This window comes from Phyllostomus discolor, chromosome 1, assembly GCF_004126475.2.
Source record: "Phyllostomus discolor isolate MPI-MPIP mPhyDis1 chromosome 1, mPhyDis1.pri.v3, whole genome shotgun sequence".
NCBI classification, from domain to species: Eukaryota; Metazoa; Chordata; class Mammalia; order Chiroptera; family Phyllostomidae; genus Phyllostomus; species Phyllostomus discolor.
The window spans coordinates 146,630,715-146,648,605 of record NC_040903.2 but is presented as its reverse complement, the minus strand read 5'-3'; the positions used below and the strand labels follow the sequence as shown (position 1 = coordinate 146,648,605).

Below are 17,891 nucleotides of genomic sequence, written 5' to 3'. Positions count from 1 at the left end.
TCTTGAGGTATAAATTAGTATACAATTAGACCTGGTTCCAGGCTACTCTGACAAAAGTCCTGAGCACCTACTTCAAAGAATTTACATCAGCCAATATATATAAAAGTTAGCACAAGGCCTGATACTAAAATGTTTATGGTAACACCACTGTTAAGGGGATGTTACAAGAGTATCTAAAATATCCCCTCAATCTTAGCTCCAGAACAGCAGCCCCTAACACTACCTGCACAGCCAGCCAGGACGCTGCTGACTTCCTTGCCTCCTTCTCTGTTCACCCCACCACTACCAATTTATTCAGTGCCATCCGTATATTGTTTCTGAGCAACACAAGCTGATTACCAACATAGAGAACCAAAAATATTTTATTGCTGAGTCATCTTGAGGTTCAAATGATGGGAGGAGGAGCCCACAGCATGGCCAGGACCTCCACGGCGGGACGAGATAATGGGTCTGCTTGGGGCACTGTGTTCTCTGATCCTGTTCACCCTGTCAGTCCCTCCAGGTTACTTCTACTTCATCTGTCCGATACCTGTGAAAAAATAGAAAACACCTGGTGGATGGCTAGCCCTTAGCATTTTCTATTCTTCTCTGCCATCATGATTCTGGACCCTCTGCTCTCCTGATTTTTGCCTACCTCCCATATAATCCTATCTACACACCCCTAGGGTACCTCTGTGTGACCCCAGAATCACTGAGGGGTGTCCTGTGTCCAGCCCGAAACATCTCCCAGCCCGCCTGGGCTATCATGGCTCCATTGTCAATGCAGAATCTGGAAAGGAAAAGAGATAGAAAATTTGAGATCTGAAGGCAGAAAATCACAACAATTGGAGAAAAAAAATGAAGAAAGCACAAGGGCCTTCACCTCTCATCTGTGGCAAAAAGCTGGGCTCCACGTTCCTGGCACATTGTCTCCATCATTTCCTGTAGCCTCACGTTACCTACGAAGAGGTAGTGGATAGGGTTAACTTAGTTTAGCCATTTCTCCAGTCTAGCTGTAGACTGCATGTGCATTTACTTAGGAAAATAAAGTTGGGGTCCTAGGGGGCAAGGATTGGGAAGCATAGAATAAGAAATAAAATTAGTAATCTCCCTAAACCCTTAGAGAGTTAAACTATCAGGAAGAAGATGTACATGCCCAAAAATAGGAAAGAGGAGCACAGTCTAATGATACGTACACCCCACACCTCCCACGACGAGGGCCTCCTGGGAGCCACAATGCGCCATGGCCCGCTCTGTGATCTCTACCAGCATTGCAAACACAGTTTCCTGTGGGGGATGGACAAGGTGCAAACATCAGAGGGAATCCCAGCTTAGCTCTACTGTATAAAAGCTCCTCCAGCCCCAACTTTCTGTCCCAGCCTTTTACTCCATTACCTGCAAGGAGAAACATAGATCCTCAGGAGTACACTCGCCAGTGGCCAGCATCCGCTGGGCTGCATCCTATAATTGAAGGGGAAAGCAGATGAAACAATGACTAGTGAGTGGTTTGGGAGATGTCACAAGAACAAAATTAGTGCACTTGGAGAATCACTACATTTCACCACAATTCAACTGGCCAGCACATCCCATACCATGCTTTGTCCTTCACTGGCACCAAACTACAGAATGGGCAGCATTCATTCAAGATTCAATAATTATGAATACCTGCCCTGACACACCCCCAGCCCCTCCCTTACTCTGCTGAATCTGCCTCCATCACACTTACCCTTTATATTTTATTACCCTTATTTAACCCTTTATATTTTATTAATTTCCCCTCTTTCTTCCTTTTTTTTCTCTCTTTTATCTGTCTCCCTCTGTTAGAATGCAAGCTCCAAGTAGACAGGGGTTTTTCTTTACTCCATGCTATATGGCTATTGCCTAGGGCAGCACCTGGCACACAGAAGATATACAATAAATGTTTGCTAAATAAATTCATTCAGCATCTATTATGGGCTAGTACTGTGCTCTATGCAGGAAATACAATAGTAAGCAAAACAAACATGCTTCATTAAAAAGCATGCAGGTGCCCACCTCCTCTCCCACACTCACCTCAATGAAAGACAGGATCCCTGAGAATGAAACGTCCATCCCCTTTACTGTGTACGGCAGCTCAACTAGCTTCTTGCCTCTGTGTGGAAGTGAGGGTATGAGGCACTAAGCCTGCAGTCAGCTGGCTTCTCACCCTCCATTGTGCCTCCCAAACCTCATTAATATCTATACAGGAAAATTCCTGAAGCCCCACCAATCACCCTCCTTCCACCTTATGTTGCCTTACCGCTTGGCCATCTGTTCGATGTTATAGCCTGGACTGGGGTCATTGGAAATCTAGGAGATAGAAAAAGGCAAAGAGAATGAAGTCCGATACCCAGGAAACAAAAGAAGCTAATTCACTACTTTCTCTCTCCCTTTCCATGGCTCCCCAGAAAGTCATCCCCATCTTATGGGCTCTCTGTAGCCCAGTGACTTACCTTCAGAACTCGGGCAAAACGATCCAGACAATTACCCACAGCAATATCGATGGTTTCCCCAAAGATGCGGTATCGATGTTCTGAATATGCAATCACCTAAGGGTGATGAGGATGTCCATGAAACCTCAAGTCTGTAAAGAGGAGTATTTGGCTTTGGGGAAGAGCAGAGGATCATCATGGCCACTAGAGTGTCCAAAAAGAAATGGAGAAAAAGTACTTTGCCAAAGCCTGAGTGGCTTTTTTATAGCTGTGATCTGAGAAGAAGCTCACATATACCTTAAGTAGTCCCAGAGCAGATTCCTAGTCTATACAGACAGTGTAGGTCAGGCCAGAAGCAAACTGTCATCTCAAGTACACTGTCCTAGCTTGGAGGTTCCTAGTGTACCACTTAAAAGCAGTCTTGACAGTGCAGACCAGGGAACAGGCTTTCCTGATTAGAGGTAGGGAACCAGAGTCCTTTTAGAGTATCCTATCGGGGCAGTACTATTTGTAAACATGAGAAGAGGCAGAGTTGAAAAACTCAAAAATCCATATTGTGTCAGACTAATGGCTGACCCCAATCAGCACTGGCAATCAACTTCTATCCAGTCTTCATATGTGACCATCTAGTACAAAAAATATGTGTCACTCACTGACATACATGCTCCACATTTCCGGCAGTGAGTGCTGCCTAGGGGCCAAAGAAGTCCTCCCCCTGGTGCTGCTCGGGATTTCCTTCTGTTCTGATGTACACCTTACTCTGCAGTCAAAAGGCTGGTAACAAAAGGGGAAGGAAAAATACCTACCTTTGTTCTTCAATCACCTACTCCTTTCCATCCAATCATCTTCCCTGCTTTTACACCACAGCAGGGAAGAGGAAAAGAGCTCCTCTTAACTCCTGTAAGCCTTCATCCTACTTCCCACACGCTAAGCTCCTGACCTTGCATGGCCTCCTTCAGGCCTCAACCAGTTTTGTTCCTTCCACCTATTGAAGTTCTCACATCGTTTTCATGGGAATGTGTGCTTCATCTCTAATAACTGTTTCACACAATGCAGTTTTAGAAAATAACCCTTTCTTAGGCTGGGGACAATGACTATTTCTGACAATAATTCCATCAGGTGTTCTTTGGGGAAAAAAATTGAGTTCACCAGTCCCAACCTAAACACGTCTTGTAAAGGTATCCCCAACAGCTCTGGCTTGCCCTATAAACTTGAAATGTCTTCTACCACTTATAAAATATTTTAAAAATTATACTTTCAGCCCTGGCTAGTATGGCTCAGTGGATTGAGTGCTGGCCTGTGAACCAAAGGGTTGCTGGTTCGATTCCCAGTCAGGGCACATCCTTGGGTTGCGAACCAGGTCCCCAGTAGGGGGTGCATGAGAGGCAAGCACACAGTGATATTTCTCTCCCTCCCTTCCCCTCTGTCTAAAAAAGAAATTAAAAAAAAGAACCTGTATTAATAATTACACTTTCACACCTTAGAATAGCATCTTCTATATATTTACTACCAGTAATGCAAAAACAAAACATGTAACTGTCATAAAAAACAAATCAGGTAGTGTCCCTAGTTTTAATTGCTAAAATCCGTAGAAACAATAAGCTTCAAAATAATGGCAGTGAAAATTCTTTAATTATTTTGAGGGCTTCAATCCTTACCATTCTTCCCTTTTGTAAGGAAATCCTACGAAATTCATCATCTTTATAATCACACATATAAAAGTCATCCTGTTTTAATTATCCCACCCAAATCTGCAGTGTTACAAACTTTGTTGTGGGCTTTCTAGTGTATAACTTTCTAGGTTCTAATGAGCCCAGCTTTGTCTTACAGTTCTTGCTACTCAGGTAGAACATGAAAGGTGTTGGTACCTCAGAAATTAAGAAGAAATGATGAAGTATTTTAGATACCTGTGTATTTCCTCCACTAACATATAGCACAGTTGGGTTGGTGGCTCCAGTAATGAGGCGGCCCATCTCAATGTGGCCTATACAGTGGTTCACGCCTAGCAATGGCTTATTCCATAGCTGAGCCACAGTACGAGCCACAACAGCCACAGAAACCAGTGGGGCACCCATGCCAGGGCCTACGGAGACAGAAAGGGGAGTTGGAATCCTTTAGAGATTGGGAAAAACAGAGCTGGAGGAAGAAGGGGGTGTGAGAAGTGAGGTAGCAATAGTGGGGGTGGCAGAGGAGAAATGCAGACTATTCTGACATAGCCAAGCTCTCGGTACATTCTTTCACTCTCCACCACTCACACAGCCATACCTTTGGTGTAGGCAATGCAGTCAATATCCTGGGAGGTTAATCCAGCCTCTGTCAGTGCCTCCTGTAGCAGGTCCAGGATAACGGCTCGGTGGTGCCTGGCAGTATCACCTGGAAGAAACCCTAGGAGACAAACACAAGTCAGAGATCGTAGGGTTTTTTCTGTAGCAAATGTAGGTAGAAATCCAAGACAGGTGTTTTAGTAGCAGAATGAGTCGCTTTCAGTCTCCTCAAGCATGCTTTCTTCCAGGTACTCAGATATTATTTCTATTCTGTTCAGCTAGGCCTGAATAGCCCCTCAGAAATGCCCTTCTTCATATTCAACTTCTACTCAGCCTTCAGGACTCAATAGCTCATACCCTTTGGTGATTTTTTTCTGTGACCCTATAAACCCTCTGCATTACCACATCACTGTATTTAACCATGTCTGTATTTTCATTGTGAGCATGTTTGTTGTAACATCTTTGCTGCAAACATTTCCTCCACAAACATTTTGCAGCACAACTGTCAGGCCTTAAGGCAATTTCAAAATAAAAGATAAAATAACAAAAAATGAAAAGACATGAAAATAACAAAAATTTTTAAAAAACTTTACTGTGAAAAATGAAAATATGTCTTTTGTTCATAGTATTGTACATTTTTTTTGGCTTGTTGATTTCATCTCCTTATTTGGCATCACATTTTTTCTTTTTCGCTATAATTCTTCCTTCATTAAAGGAGGTATCAGTTTCAGCTAAAGAAATTGGTAATTAATGCTCTTGAAGACTGTTGTGAGTGAGTGAGTCCACCTCTTTTATGTTTGCCCCTGCTTGGGGAAACTTTGGTTTTGATGGTGGAAGGGAAGACTGTGCTCACAAACCATTTGAAAACGGTTAAGTTATCATTTTCTAGGAGAGTAAGCATTCTGGCTTTCACACAGTTGTGGGATCTGGCAGAGTTGTCATCGTCTACTGTTTTAAAACTACCACATCTGCTTATCACTGTTGAGACCATTATAAGAACCATGATTTATTTAATATAAAAACAGGAGTAACTGAGACAACTTCCTCAATGGAGAAATGAAACCAAAGTGTCAACCAGTGATTTTAATCTTTTACAGTGAAATTGCCTTGTGGTCAATTACTTGTGCAGTGAAAATGCTTTTGTCAAAAATACCCAGATCCGTATTTAACATGTAACAATTACAGCCTCATAATTAGCTATAGTTTCCCCAGTTTAACCCTGAGCATCTCAAAACATTGGCTATCTTATTCACCTTTGTATTCCTGGAGCCAAAATGCCTGTTACAGCGACTGCTAAACATGCATATATTTCTACTGAGTAACCTGTCACAACATCACCTGTTCAGGGAGGCTTTTCAGGTACATGCAAGTCAGTTGCACACATACATACACACACAAGTGTTTTGGGGGAGGGTAAGCATGATGTATAATAACTTAAAACATTTATTAAAAGTTGTAATACGACTGGTGCTTTAATTCCCAAGACCCACCAATACAGGTATTATTCTCATTTTAAGAGTAAATAAGCCCACAAACATATACTTAACATGAATATTGCAAAGCCAGCCAGTTCTGCCTGATATCTAAACTGGGAATCTCTACACTATTCTAGAATATTTTGATTGCATCTATATGTTATGTTATACTATTTATCATACTGTAAAGTTACGTTTACACGTCTAACTCCATAGCAAGCTCATCACATCTACTTTTGTATGCAACTACTTTTGTAGCCAATAGCAAGCTGGCTCACTGATTAGCAAGCGTTCAGTAAAGGCTGAGGAGCCCTGAAAATCTAGGTCCAAGTGCCTGTAACTCTTCTATCGATTGGCTTTGTGATGTTAATAAACGTCACAGACACTGGGATCAAAAACTCCGAGCGGACAATACGCTCCACGCCCTAGGTCGCTAGCGTTTAGTAGGATGGCAGATGATGCTGGGCGAAGAAGCGGAGCTGCAAACTGTAAGTTCCCTGCTCACCTGTGCCCGGAGGCGTGACATAAGTCCGCCGCGGGTTTGCCAGGACCTTGCCATCCCGAACCACTCCCACGCCAATCTTGTTGGCGCTGCCTTCAAAACCCAGTACCGTCGGCATGCCCGAAGCTGGGAAAAAAACACCGGCAGGGCTCCTAGCTACCACAGCAGTCGTGGAATCCTCACCAGCCCGTGCTGAGAGCAGATGCCGGGGTGCAGAAGCAGAGAACGAGCCAGTACGGCTAGGTGGCAGAGCGCACCCAGACAGGGACCAACCTCCAGTGCGCTAGCGCCAACCCGCCTCCTCGGTCACGGGGACCCTTCAAGGCCCCTTCAAGGACCTGTCTTCCTAACTGCCAGAGACGCTCTGCCGGCATCTGTTTCTTACATTCCTATCCATTCTTTTGCCTCTCTCGGGTGGTCTAGCGCAGACTTCTCCACATATTTTTTTCTCTCTTGCACAGCACCAGATCATCAGTCATGGTGGCAAAATGAGTCCTACGGCCGGCACACTGACAAACAGTCCAAGAATGGAGGCATGGGGCCTTCAGTCCTCTGGAGGCGCCGGAGATGGGAGGGGAGGCCAAAGTTCTCCGTCACGTGGGGCTAGACGGACTAATCACCTGCATTCCTTCGATAGGCGGTGCTACCTCAGGTCACATGACTACGCCAGTTACCCACGTGGGAGCACAGCGTGCTCCATTCTTTGTACTCGGTCGAGAAGGATCCCCGCTCCAACTTTAGTAGGTCAGATACCGGGCTGCTGTTCTTTTCCACATCGAGTGGCTTCTCTGGCATGTAATCGGCTAGCGTAAGCCGGGACCCTTAATCAAGTCCCTCGATCAGCCTGAGAGAAAATCTCGCGATTAGAATATATAGATCACTATGAAATGATTTAGTGTTGTGGGTGAGGGGCTAAAGGACTTATGGCGCGTGGAGGCGGGGAAGGAATTCAGAGATAATAACGGGTCATGGAAGGGAGGAGTCTTTTGCTCAGCTCTGGCTGATTTCAGTATTTAATTGCGTCTGTAGGCAACGCGGTAAAAACACTGCTTCCCTCGGTGACGTGGTGCAGGAGGGCATTCATTACAGTGATGCCGAAGCGTGGGAAAAAGGGAGCGGTGGCAGAAGACGGAGAAGTGCCCAAGTCTGGTAAGAGGGAAATGATTCACCCTCCCTGGAGGCTGTGACGGTGGGTGGTACTTTCCTGGCTGAATGGGAAGCAGAACCAACGCAACACATTTCTGCAGTTTGCGGTTTGTGAAACTGCATGTTTGCAGTTTGCAGTTTGTGAGTCGATGCAACTGCAGGCTCTCAGTGGGTCTGTAGTTAACTCCGGATGAAAAGTTGGATACCACCAAGTTTTATCATTATGTATCACTTATTTTGTAGAGCCAGAGGCCAAGAAGAGTAAGGCGGGAGAAGGAGCAAAGAAAAACGAAAAAGAGGCAGCAGGAGAAGGGTCAGGCCTGTATGAGGACCCCCCAGATAAGAAAACCTCACCCAGTGGCAAATCAGCCACCCTCAAGATCTGCTCCTGGAATGTGGATGGGCTTCGAGCCTGGATTAAGAAGAAAGGTTTAGATGTGAGTGGAATTCAAGGAGAGGGAAGAGATATTGTTTAGTATTGAATGATCTTGGGGTTTAATCACCTTTCCCATTTTAGTACCCAACATACAGGTTTTATTTTTTCCTGTGTTTATAGTTTTTTGGGGGAGAGGTACAAGGAGGGACTTCACCAAGTCATACCAACTGTTTCCTGTATATCCACTCCATTGCCATTGTCATAAATGTTTGATGTCCTCATGTCTTTCCTAGCAAGTTGGAAAAATCTTGTGGTTCGATTTTCTCTTTTTAATCTATGGCATATTCTATTTTTAAATAAGTAGTGTTCACATAATACTGTATACAGATGATGTATTACAGAATTGTATACTTGCAACTTAATAATTTAAATGATGAGTGTCATCCCAATAAATCTAATAAAGATTAAAAAGAAATAACTATGCTTAAAAAGTTTAGCTATGTACTGCCTATAGAAAAAACATAGTCTCCTTAGGGTTACATGTAAGTTTGATCTCCTTCCATTAGTTACCAGTTAATGTAAAACTGTGCTGCTAGATCCTTAAACTCCTCATGCCCAGGGACTTGTCTCCTGTGTATCTCTAGCACTTAGCACAGATTCTTAAATAAATGTTGGCTGAACTGATACTTTTTATATCTTTCATTTCACTCAGTGGGTAAAGGAAGAAGCTCCAGATATCCTGTGCTTGCAAGAGACCAAATGTTCAGAGAATAAACTACCAGCTGAACTTCAAGAGCTGCCTGGACTAACCCATCAGTACTGGTCAGCTCCTTCAGACAAGGAAGGGTACAGTGGCGTGGGCCTACTCTCCCGCCAGTGCCCCCTCAAAGTCTCCTATGGCATTGGTGAGACCCTACTGATTCCTTATGCCTGCGCTCTTCCAAACCACTTGCTAATACCCCATTCCTGTCCCAATTCTCATAATTTTCTACTTTCCTTTTTCTTAATATTTGTTTATATTCATACTGTTTCATCATTTCTGCAGGCGAGGAGGAACATGATCAGGAAGGCCGAGTGATTGTGGCTGAATATGATGGATTTGTGCTGGTAACAGCCTATGTACCTAATGCAGGTCGAGGTCTGGTGCGCCTGGAGTACCGACAGCGCTGGGATGAAGCCTTCCGCAAGTTCCTGAAGGGCATGGCCTCCCGCAAGCCCCTTGTGCTATGTGGGGATCTCAATGTGGCTCATGAAGAAATTGACCTTCGCAACCCCAAGGGAAACAAAAAGAATGCTGGCTTCACTCCGCAAGAGCGGCAAGGCTTTGGGGAATTGCTGCAGGTTGTGCCACTGGTTGACAGTTTCCGGCATCTCTACCCTAACACAGCTTATGCCTATACTTTTTGGACCTACATGATGAATGCTCGATCTAAAAACGTTGGTTGGCGCCTTGATTACTTTTTGGTGTCTCATTCTCTGTTACCTGCATTGTGTGACAGCAAGATCCGTTCCAAGGCCCTGGGCAGTGACCACTGTCCCATCACCTTATACCTAGCACTGTGATACCTCCCCCAAATCATTTTGAGTCTGGGAAATAAGCCTCCTAAACTAGCTTTAAAATGTCTTTGCTCTCTAGAGAATTCTGCACTGTATTTCCATTTTAAAAATATGAATCCTTCCTAGTGACATGGGTTTCCTTTAAGCCCAAGGTTTTGTGTTTTTTTTGCGTGAATGGTTTTTTTTTTTTTTACATTAAACAAAAGCTACTGGTGACTTCTTTTGATCTGTCCGAGTGAAAATAAAGAGCCATAGTTTCAGCCTTGCTGTCTTTGTATTCCAGCCCTCTGTAGAGCTCGATTCCCCTCATTTTTTCATACATAGAGATTAACAACTAGAAAAGGGTAGAGTTGTGACCTTATTTATTTACAAGCACAGGATGAGCCCCTTACCCTCCCCCCATGTAACAACCCTACCTAGCCCAGTGAAATACAACTGGGGGTAAGGCTGGAAGGAGGAATTAAGGGAAACACAGGACTAGGGGAACATATCCCATATTAAATAGTTATATACACATCAGTTCCTGTGATTCTGTACAGAGCAGCAGCTGACCCCACCCCTACAGGACACGGAATGGGGGGAGAGGAGACAGAGTACTGAGGCCAGAGCCAGCCCCCCGGTGAAGTGCAATAGCAGCAAGGTCCTAATGGTGCACAAGAGGGAGGGAAACCCCCAGGGCTACCCACCCCAACCCTGCCCTGGAATGTGTAAGGGACAGGCATGGCTCTCAGGGAGCATATAGGAAGGACAAGGCGAAAACCGTTTTTCAAGACCCAGGTTTAGGAGCAACTTTTCACCTACTTTACCCTAAACACAGCAACCCTTGGAGGAAAGCAGATGGCCAGCATTGGTCTTACCTACCCCTCCAACCTTGGGTGAGGGCCTGGTTCCCTCCTACCTCTCCCCAGGGAAAAGGAAGGCAGCTGCTTGGCTCCTCTTAGAGAAGCCCAGGAAGCCTTTTGTCATGGCTCCCTTTGTAGTGTCACTGTCCCCACCAGGAAGGGGCCAGGCACGGTGTGGGTCATCCTGAGGCTCAGGAGAAGTTCTGGACAGGGTGGCTGACCTTCATACAGGCCCAATAGAGGGCCCGCCCCAAGCACAGCACAGCCAACAGAATGACAAATGCCCAGGCTGCATAGATGCCTCCATATCGCTGTGCATGCTTCCATGTCCCAAACTGACAAAAGAAAAAAGAAAATGGGGTTACTGTCATCTCACCATTTTCTAGGAGCCCAAGTAGCAGTAACCCAACTCCAGCTTCAGTCCCTGTTCCCTACCCATGTACAGCCATCTTCAGTGACCTGCTTAAAGGCCCAGTTATTCAGTTTCCTTCCCCTAGGCAGGAGCAGACTCATACAATCCCAAACATGTCAGTTTTTCTTTCTTTAAAAAAAAAAACAAACCCTCACCCAAGGATATGTTTGTTGATTTTAGAGAGGAAGTGAGGGATAAAGAAAGAAAGCACTGATGTGAGAGAGAAACATTGACCAGTTGCTTGCCTCTGCCCAACTGGGGATCAGACCCCCAACCTACTGGTGTACAGGATGACACTCCAACCAACTGAGCACCCGGCTAGGACTGTCAGTTTTTCTTAATATCTTACAACTACACCAGGTTTCCTAAATATCAATTCCTAATTTAAGTCAATTCTTCATTGTCCTACTCTCTGCATAAAGAAGATGCCTAGTTCTTTACTCCTATAGTAACAATGAAGACTGTTTATCAGTTACCTTCGACTTCAGCTCATCTATACATTCAACAGGAAATAAGCAAAATGCCCTTCATTTCTTTCCCTTTTCTAAGTTAGCCATTTCCAGATCTTAGCTTATGTAGATGATGCTGAAGAATAGAAAGTCGGATCATAGTTACTCACAGCAAGTCCAGTGGCAGTGACTGCCAACAGTAAGCCAAGCAAGAAGCAGCAGATACACCTCTTTCGTGGATATCTGCGCCCAATAGATGACCTGTAGGGAAGCAAACAAAAATGTATGTCTGAAATGCCCTTTAATTTTTACTCTACACATTACCCAATTACCAACTCAATGATGCCACTCTCTAATTAATCACTTACACTTTCCTGCAGTGAGGGCAACGGGCCAAGGTTCGGTCTGTGAACTCTGTCCACTATGGAGAAAGAAAAAGGGAGATACCAATGAATAGTACAAGCAGTCTTACCTTCAATAAGAGTCCTGAGGTGGGGGGCGGGGGGGGGGGCAGTGGAATGGGTTCTGCTGGAACAGGCCTGTTCAGGATTCATTATCATAAATCAGAAGTATATTCATGATTTCTCCTGAATTTCCCCCTACCACCACCCCGCCAGGGCTTCCCAATACCCCTCCTCACCAGGAAAGTATTCTTGCAATGTCCACAGATGACTCTGACACCCACGGGTTGTGGCTCTGGACTCAGAGGTCCTGGGTGCACAGGACCCAGATTAATGATTCTTTTGCTGTACAAGGAAAAGACTATGTTTAAAAAGTGTTTAATCTTAAGGACTCTTACACTATCCCTCCTTCATAGCCCATGCTCCCTGCCTCATGAAGTTCCTCTACTTCTCTGTACATTTAACATATTTTGCCCAACACTACCCCAGAATCCTTGAGGAGCACTTTTATCTCAGGATAACTAACCCAGTACCTGAAACTCCACATCTTCCAAAAGTACACCATTTCATCCAATCTTTTTATGGAGAGATGAGAAAGATGGCTATAACATGCTAGAAGCACAACAGACCTTAGCTTTTTCTCCTTTTAAGTAAATACCAGGCTCTCTCACCTTGACATTCTCTACAAACATTCATCCTTTATGGTCTTTCCAATTTTCCCCACTGATGCCCTCCCCTCCATTATGCTTCTTACCAGTAGGGACGAGGACAGGCAATCCGCTGGGAAGTCACTTTGCAGATAAGAAGACAGTTACAGGGACATCGAACATATTTTTTCCCTAGGGGTGCATTCTTGATTGGCTAGAGAATAATGGGAATATCGGTAAGCAAACCTCAAATCTCAATTCCTTTCATTTCCTCCAAACCCCTTCTGAGGAGAGATGAGATAGATAAGGTTTTAGCCAGGACAGAGAAATAAAAGAAAGGCATACAGCATGAGACTCGCAAATGAAACCTTGGCTTAAGTTCCTGGATAGGTAGGAATGTGAGGGATGGTAAACATTAGCTTTGGTGAGTGGTGTCTGGGGAAATGTATGTATGAGACACCTGGAACTGAAACCTGAGTTTTATGAACGCTTGGCTGAAGGTTAGAATCAAAGAATCAGAAAGAGGATGCAGGAAACAGGGCCCATATATATAAAACTCACGGTGGCTTCATTGCAGACGCCACATTTGACTACATGCTGATGCATCTTGCCTTCTACGTTGATGACAGACTGGCAGACTCGGCAGGTGATCCTGGGGGCACTCCCACTGTCTGGGCTGGTCAGGGGTGAGTAGGGGGGTGGGTCCTCCCCAGGCAACACGGCTGGGTGTCCCTCCGGGAACGGGGGAAATGCTGGGCGTGGGGGAGAGAGGTAAAAAGAGCTGGCATCACTTGCAGACACCCCCACTGATGCTCCACGGGGTCAGGGATCTCCTTCTGGTCCTCAACCCTGCTGACCAAACTCTGCGGGCTTCTTACAATCCGTGCTTCAATCAGCTTCCTCAGAAACCCAAGCTTTCATTGCGATTGGGGACGAAAGAAAGCCTCACCCTGTCACATAGGTGTAACAGCACCGCACCTGGAGCTTGGGCCCCGCCCTCTGCCCGCGGCCCCGCCCCCTCCCACCTCTCGGAGTATCCCAGGGAACACCTTGGACCCGCCCCGGCTTACCCTGGGGCGGGGCATGTTTACCGGCTCCGTAAGGTGGTGCGGAGGGGGTCAGGCCTCCCCCGGGCCCAGGCCCACTCCCACCTGGCCCCGCTAATCCGTTGCCACCGGCGCCACCATCGATGGGCTCGGAGAGCAGCGGGGATCGCTCTCCATCAGCCGCCATGGTTGCCACCACCGCCTTCAGCTTCGGCCAAGGATCGAGCTCCCGTCACCGCAGCTACAGCCACCGCCGCTACCGGGTCCCCAGGGCGCCTGCGCCCCGCGCGCCCAGCTAGCCCCGCAACCAGTGGCTTGCCCCTCCCTGGTTCGTCCCACAGCACGTGACAGGCTGTCCCCGCCCCCACCGGGTTATCGTTTGCGTGGAGACACCAATTCCTGGGCCTGTGAAGGCAGTTTTGATGTACTATTGGGGAGCGTCGCAATAACGTCAACTGTCACATGGCCTTCTGCAAGGCCGCTGGCCTTGCCAAACCTGCACGTGACGAGACGTTCAGCGAGCTATTGGAAGCGTGGCCCATCGCGCTACCTCCAGACCAGGAGGTGGGGCCGGGGCTGCTGTGGCTCACAGGTCACGTGTCAGGAAGCCGCGAGCCCTCAGACGTCCAGAGCGGGTGTATAATCATTGCTCCTCATTGGTCCAAAGACATCATTAAAAAGTTTTCTCCCTCTTTGAGGTTATAATTGACGTCCCATTGGCTGGAGGCTTCCTTCCCCTTCCCCAGATCCTGTGATCCTCTGGGTGCACGTTTATTGGCCCGAATTTAGCGCCAGAACTTGAGGGCGTGGCTCAAAGAGCCAGCTGTGGCAAAGTGCGGGAGCTTAGGATGATCAGAACAGCTGGAGGAAGATCGGTAGACAACACTTAGCCACTCTGCTCAAAGACATACCTGCAAAAAGTCAGCGTAAAGCTATACCTAGAGGAAATGGGTTAAAACGTTAAGATGATCACCCCAGCCTTTCATTCTGGAGTCACTTCTAGAACAAGACACAAGACTGGCTTCTCGGGGAAGCTGGTCTGCAGTCTCCACCTTTCTCCCCATACTTAATTAAATTGTGAGTTCCTCTTTTTATGAGTCTGCCTCTACCACTTCAAGGAGATCTCAACGTTTTACTCAATTTTATGATCCCTCTCCTACCCCATCCTAAACACATCAGCACAAGTATTTTTTTTTTAATTGAGTTAACCAAGCGCATCCAAGGATATTTTTGTCACCTCGTTTGACACATGAGACAGTCTTGAGACTAAAGACTCACTTTTGTCCCCAGCCACGACACTACAATGGAGGTTGCTCTGACACATATTGGAAAAGATGTTAAGCAGCGCAGTCATTTAAACATATGGCCAATCCACCTATCCACTCTCCTGTTCATCTATATTCATCCAAATAACCTTACAGCAGCTAAGATTACTTTTCAAACATTAATAAGTGCTCTAAGAAATGGGTACTAAATGAGTATCCAGGAAGAGATGAAATATTTTTGTTCCACCCTCCCTTCTCAGTGGGAGGGAACTTTTTTCCTTGTTGTTGAAACTTCATTGGATGTTTCAGGGTATAGCAGGGGCAGTCAGTCCTCCCACTAGGCTCATAATCAAGAGCCCACAAGGTGAATGGCTCTTGGTTATGGAAAGAATAATTTAGGAGGATTTTCTTAATTGTGTATATTTCTTAATTGAATAGGCTATTATTCTGGAATTCAAAAGTGAACCATTTTAGAGAATCTTTGTTTTACAGTGTTAAATAATTTCCTTTAGTTAAGCCAGTACAGGGTAGGAAAGGCCCCATTGTCATAGGAGAAGTAGTACCAGAAGGTCAAAGGGAGATGATCCCCGCTACTGCTCTCGGGAAATATCTGATTGCTATGAATGGGAATATTTTAGCTCAGGTCTATTATGTAGGGGCTCCTTGGCTGAGAATAATGCCAGAATGGCTGCTTTTTCCTGAAGAGCCCCTCAGATGAGGGTTCTATTTTTATTCTTCCCAGAAACCAAAGCAGAACATTGAGAATCTATCAGTAACCTCTGAACCGAAATTTTGGGAATAGTGTCCTGCCAGCTCCCTTCCCTAACCTTATGTGGCCTTTATGGAAGCTTGAACCACACCTGGGTCTTCCCAATGTCATAGCCCAAGTTATCACTGCCTTACACCAGAGAGGCAAGAAGGAATTGAAAAAACAACTTTGAGAACCATGACCAGTTTAGCTAGAAGCCTCTCTACTGAGCCCAATATTGAGGAAAGTACAGCCCTCCCCATATATTTAATAATAAAGGTGCTGTTGGTGTCCCACACATTATGGCTGCTATGGAGGCTGGAGACTTAACCTGAATTCTGATTTTTAGAAACAGCTTTCCCAGGCCAGCTTCAACTTAGAAGTAAGTACACACCTACCAGTTAGGTTCCACACTCACTTAAAGAACTATAAAACCTCTAGATATAAAGTGGGGGTAAAGGGTTGTAGTTATACAGGGGTTACAGGCCAGTCCGCTGCTCTTTCTGTTGTTTCTGGTACACAGAAGCTCAAGTGTTCATTCTGAAGTGGAGTACTTTCATTATTTTCATCTTGGTCACACATATTCCAAAACCTTTTGTGACTCTCCTACCCTCACCAAAGTCATATTTATTGTTCATTTAAATTTAGTATTATCTGTATAAAAATGTGGTGGACACAGGGGATTGGCTACAGTACCAAATATCCCCTAGGGACAGATGAGTAGAATGACTTCTTATGATTATTCTTATTATTTTATTCTTATTATTATTTACTATTGAATTTGACCTCTAACAGGTGAAATGTAGGGATGTGGTGAGAGAATGTGGCTAAGTAAATGTTAACAAATAGGAAAAATGTTCTCTCTGACAGGCATGTGAAGCACTGAAGGAAAGGTGTGATGGAACAATCCCTGAATATGTCCTGTTACATATCCCTTTTAATGCCAGATCAACCTCTGCCCATATAGGTGTGGGATAAGGTTAAGGGAACAACAATGGCTCTCTAAATGCTCTCGTGATAAAGCTGGCTTATAATAAATACTATATTTATATATAATATAATAAATTCCTTTGGGACTTGAGTTCCAAGCCTCCTTTAGAAGGAGCCATTAACTAGTTTGCAAATGTATTCATCACCCACTACCTACAGTTCTGGGCACAGTACTTTAGGAGAGATCTAAGATCAATAAATTCTGTCTCACCCCCAGTGACATAACAATCTGGTAGTGGTCTGAAGAAATATGCCCAGACAGCAAGTTAATTTGTGAGAAGGGCCATAAAAGAGGTATAAAAAAAAAAACTTATGCACACAAAGGAGAAATATGTTTCTTCTGGTCTTCAGTTATCTATTTCTGCATAATGAACAATATCCAAACAAAGTGCTGTGGTTTTTTTTCCTATGATTATGCAAGTTGGCTGTATGTTTTTTTTACTGGTCTCCCTGAGGCTCATTCATAATCATGCAGTCACAGGTAACTGTAAAAAAAATGAATGATCCGAGATGGCCTCACTCACATGTCTGGAAGCTGTATGTGCTAGTTTGGCTGGGTTTCTTTATAACATGGTGGTACTTGGAGTGATGGTCCAAGAGGGTGAAAGAAGAAGATGAAAAGCATCATTACTCCATCATTCCTACAACATTCTAGTGGTTATATTAAGTCACAAGGCCTGCACAGATTCAAGGTGTGGGGAAATGAACTTCCAATCTTAGCAGGAGGAGCCGCAAAATATTGTGGTCATGTTTTTCAATTTACTATAAGTGGTAGAATTTCAGCAATCAATACATGTACAAATATTTATTAAATATCTACTCTTTGTGAAAGGCCCTCCTTAAGAAACTTACACTCTGGGTAAGGCAGCATAATAATGTAAAAAATCACAATATTCAGTATCAGCACTAATAACCTTTATTACAAGGAAAAAGTCAATACTAGAAATTCACAATGTAACACATGCTTTGTGACAAATGAATTAAACAGTATAATACAAGTTCAGGGAAAGAGGAAATCACTCCTAGCCAGAGCAGCCAAAATAAACTTTAAAAATATAATGCAGGATTATAATATTGTTGTTCATGAATAACTTGGATTTGAGCTCTGTCTTGAGTAGGGCAATTGGCAAAAAAATGCAAAAAGTAATGATAATACCTGTAATTTAATAACAGTCAATAAAACACTTTTAAAGTCAGATTTATTTATTTAAAATCCCCCTATGATACTGCCATTTTCAAATATTACCATTTGTGATAAGATGAATGGACCTTGAGAATATTATCCTAAGCAGAGACTTCCAGCCAAGATGGAGGTGTGGGTAGACACACTGTGCCTCCTCAC

The 17,891-nt window shown here is 44.6% G+C and overlaps 3 protein-coding genes across 6 annotated transcripts; 1 reads left to right on the top strand and 2 right to left on the bottom strand.

Annotated features, from left to right (window-relative positions):
• Nucleotides 1-335: 335 nt before the first annotated feature.
• On the bottom strand, nt 336-7,249 carry LOC114490347 (O-sialoglycoprotein endopeptidase). The gene is made up of 11 exons (XM_028504328.2): nt 6,674-7,249; nt 4,695-4,814; nt 4,337-4,512; nt 2,451-2,546; nt 2,258-2,307; nt 2,032-2,110; nt 1,375-1,440; nt 1,176-1,266; nt 863-938; nt 671-769; nt 336-529 (listed from the first exon to the last, which is right to left on the bottom strand). The coding sequence occupies exons 1-11, from the start codon at nt 6,786-6,788 to the stop codon at nt 490-492; spliced, it is 1,008 nt and encodes a 335-aa protein (XP_028360129.1). The 5' UTR covers nt 6,789-7,249; the 3' UTR covers nt 336-489.
• Nucleotides 7,250-7,320: 71 nt separating this feature from the next.
• On the top strand, nt 7,321-9,944 carry APEX1 (apurinic/apyrimidinic endodeoxyribonuclease 1). Of its 3 annotated transcripts, none has more exons than XM_028504282.2 (5): nt 7,321-7,414; nt 7,700-7,819; nt 8,060-8,253; nt 8,905-9,097; nt 9,238-9,944. In XM_028504282.2, exons 2-5 carry the CDS (start codon nt 7,762-7,764, stop codon nt 9,753-9,755), a joined length of 963 nt encoding a protein of 320 aa, XP_028360083.1. In that variant the 5' UTR covers nt 7,321-7,414; nt 7,700-7,761; the 3' UTR covers nt 9,756-9,944. The 3 variants fall into 3 exon arrangements, with proteins under 3 accessions (XP_028360083.1, XP_028360084.1, XP_035886920.1); XM_028504283.2 differs by having other exon boundaries at nt 7,335-7,410; XM_036031027.1 differs by having other exon boundaries at nt 7,341-7,478; nt 9,238-9,866.
• Nucleotides 9,945-10,094: 150 nt separating this feature from the next.
• On the bottom strand, nt 10,095-14,012 carry PIP4P1 (phosphatidylinositol-4,5-bisphosphate 4-phosphatase 1). Of its 2 annotated transcripts, none has more exons than XM_028504274.2 (7): nt 13,571-14,012; nt 13,062-13,252; nt 12,608-12,714; nt 12,093-12,198; nt 11,821-11,873; nt 11,623-11,713; nt 10,095-10,926 (listed from the first exon to the last, which is right to left on the bottom strand). In XM_028504274.2, exons 1-7 carry the CDS (start codon nt 13,731-13,733, stop codon nt 10,783-10,785), a joined length of 855 nt encoding a protein of 284 aa, XP_028360075.1. In that variant the 5' UTR covers nt 13,734-14,012; the 3' UTR covers nt 10,095-10,782. The 2 variants fall into 2 exon arrangements, with proteins under 2 accessions (XP_028360075.1, XP_028360077.1); XM_028504276.2 differs by having other exon boundaries at nt 13,592-14,004.
• Between the last annotated feature and the right edge of the window lie 3,879 nt (nt 14,013-17,891).